This window comes from Zychaea mexicana (genome assembly GCF_025766255.1).
Source record: "Zychaea mexicana strain RSA 1403 chromosome Unknown BDB00scaffold_263, whole genome shotgun sequence".
NCBI lineage: Eukaryota > Fungi > Mucoromycota > Mucoromycetes > Mucorales > Lichtheimiaceae > Zychaea > Zychaea mexicana.
Window position 1 is genome coordinate 1 of NW_026516926.1, and position 2137 is coordinate 2137.

Sequence of the window (2137 nt, forward strand, 5' to 3'; positions counted from 1 at the left end):
AGAAGAAGATCCTCGATAGGAGCCAAAGCCTGAGGCTTGGGTTCCTCGATGCCATAACCCTGCTTATATGCTGCAAGAAGGGAAGGGAGAATGGCTGCCCAGTTACAGTAGCGGTTGCCTGCTCTTCTTCTTTTATTAGCAGCATCAGTTTCCTGATCGCGCAAGATTAAACGTTTTGATGATGGCTGTCGAAGCGGTGGTGGGACATTCGGCATGCCTCCAGGATACAAAGGCTGCGCCATTCTAACAGTTCTTTTCGCGCCAGTTCTGCTGTAGCTGGAAAAAGATACTTTTGGCTTGCTGCCGAAACCTGGTACTCGTTTGGGTGGCATGTTTATTCGTAATTTTGAGAATGGAGAAGAGAAGGAGTGAAGACACGTTTTTACTGGAGCTACTGCTTATGCGACTGCTACAATGGAAAGCAGGTCATGTATTTTTATGCTCCGAGGTTTTGCGGTTTTGCGGTTTGTGGTTCGACTAAAAAAGACTGTCAACCGCAATTTATAGGGCGACTTTAAGCTCTGCTGCATCGGTATTACTAGGATCAGAAACCGCTTTGCTATAATCAAATGTAAACGATTGTATAATTGACTTTACCTCTATACGTACGATGTGTTTCCAAGTCAAACACTTCAGACATATTCCTGAAAGCAACATTTAATAACACCCTTTGATAGAAAAACGGTTCTCCTGATGAAACTGGTAAATGACGTGTTCGGTACAAGCAAGGCTCCTTTCTCTTCACCCAAAATGTGTTCTCCAAACCACGTTTTGCATTCCTAGCAGATTGTGCTGCTGATTTATAATTGCAATAAAATTCCGTAAGCGTCATCATATTGCATTCATCGTCAGTCGGTCGCAAGCAATATTTCTCTATTGAGCATTGAAAGCAAAACAAGATTGATTGATCAACATCCAATCGATTGCATGAAGGACAAATTCATAACGTTCAAACAACAGCAACACATATCTGGTTGTGAGGAAAACAAATGAGCAAACACATTACCTTGTTGTGTTCGATATGTGATTTCCGGAAATCTAGGATTCATGTCTTTCTTTCTTTTAATCACGCGTCTTTGATTCCCAGGAAGATTTGTATCAACAAATATAACATCAACCGAACTTTCCTGTTTGTGCCATCCCATAATATCGTATACAGCTTCAACGACACCCATTTTTCTTGCTCGGAAATGGCCAATTGTGTTATTGACAAAGCCTGATGCATCTACAATTTCATGTGTTCTACCAGTATCAAATTTCGTTAGATATTTGCACAAATATGACAATGCCTTGTATCCGCGATTAAGTTGAATATCCATATTGCATTTCATCAATGACAAAAGATATGGATTATACGGATTCACATATAAGCTACGTAAATCGCGTGGATAATTATACTTATCACCATCAAAATGAACCGTTTCACTTGGCATTTGAGGAAAGCCAAAACGGCAATCTCCAGGACCACAATAAGAAGTACAGCGATGGATCTGATGCTTCTTTACCAATTCCCTAAGAGGATTTCCTTCCGCTGGCATCTGGGCAACAATAAGATTTGATTCCTCGAGTTCTTCTACGGTCTTGTTTGTCCACAGAATAACATGCATATGAGGAGAACCTCTGGCTTGTAATTCCATCACATAATAAAACGCTTTGATACCACCAACACGTCTAGCAAACGCTTTTCTAATGATGTTTTGCCAAAAGCGCGTCCATTTCCTATGAAAATGCAAACAAAACAAAACAGGATCCTCCCACGGATGTTCTGTATTAGTAGCATTAGTGTATTCTTCGGCAAAATCATTACAGGTGAACGTCAAAAACATTTGGGGAGAACCGTATTCCCTGAACATCGCCATAAGATCAAGAAAGCTCTTTCTCTTGAAAGCATAAGAAGACCGCACAGTATAAGGAATAGCCGATGTCACATCTTCACGAACGTATTGCTTATTCGTTTCCGGATCGATCTCATAAAGATTTTCGAAGTTAATCTCTCCCAAATATCTTTGATGAATCACTCTTGTCGAATACGAATGCACTGCCAATTTTTCAAGCATATCAGCAATAAAAAAGATATATTGAACTGACCTTCCAAATCGCCGATCGCTATGAAGCAATAAAAGCTTTGCAACTTTTT

At 40.2% G+C, this 2137-nt stretch overlaps 1 protein-coding gene across 1 annotated transcript; it reads right to left on the reverse strand.

The window, feature by feature from the left end:
- Positions 1-1061: 1061 nt before the first annotated feature.
- On the reverse strand, positions 1062-1517 carry BDB00DRAFT_750040 (uncharacterized protein; the record flags this gene model as incomplete). Its single annotated transcript, XM_053118598.1, has 1 exon — positions 1062-1517. A coding segment is annotated over one exon (456 nt), but the record flags the coding sequence as incomplete, so codon positions are not given.
- Between the last annotated feature and the right edge of the window lie 620 nt (positions 1518-2137).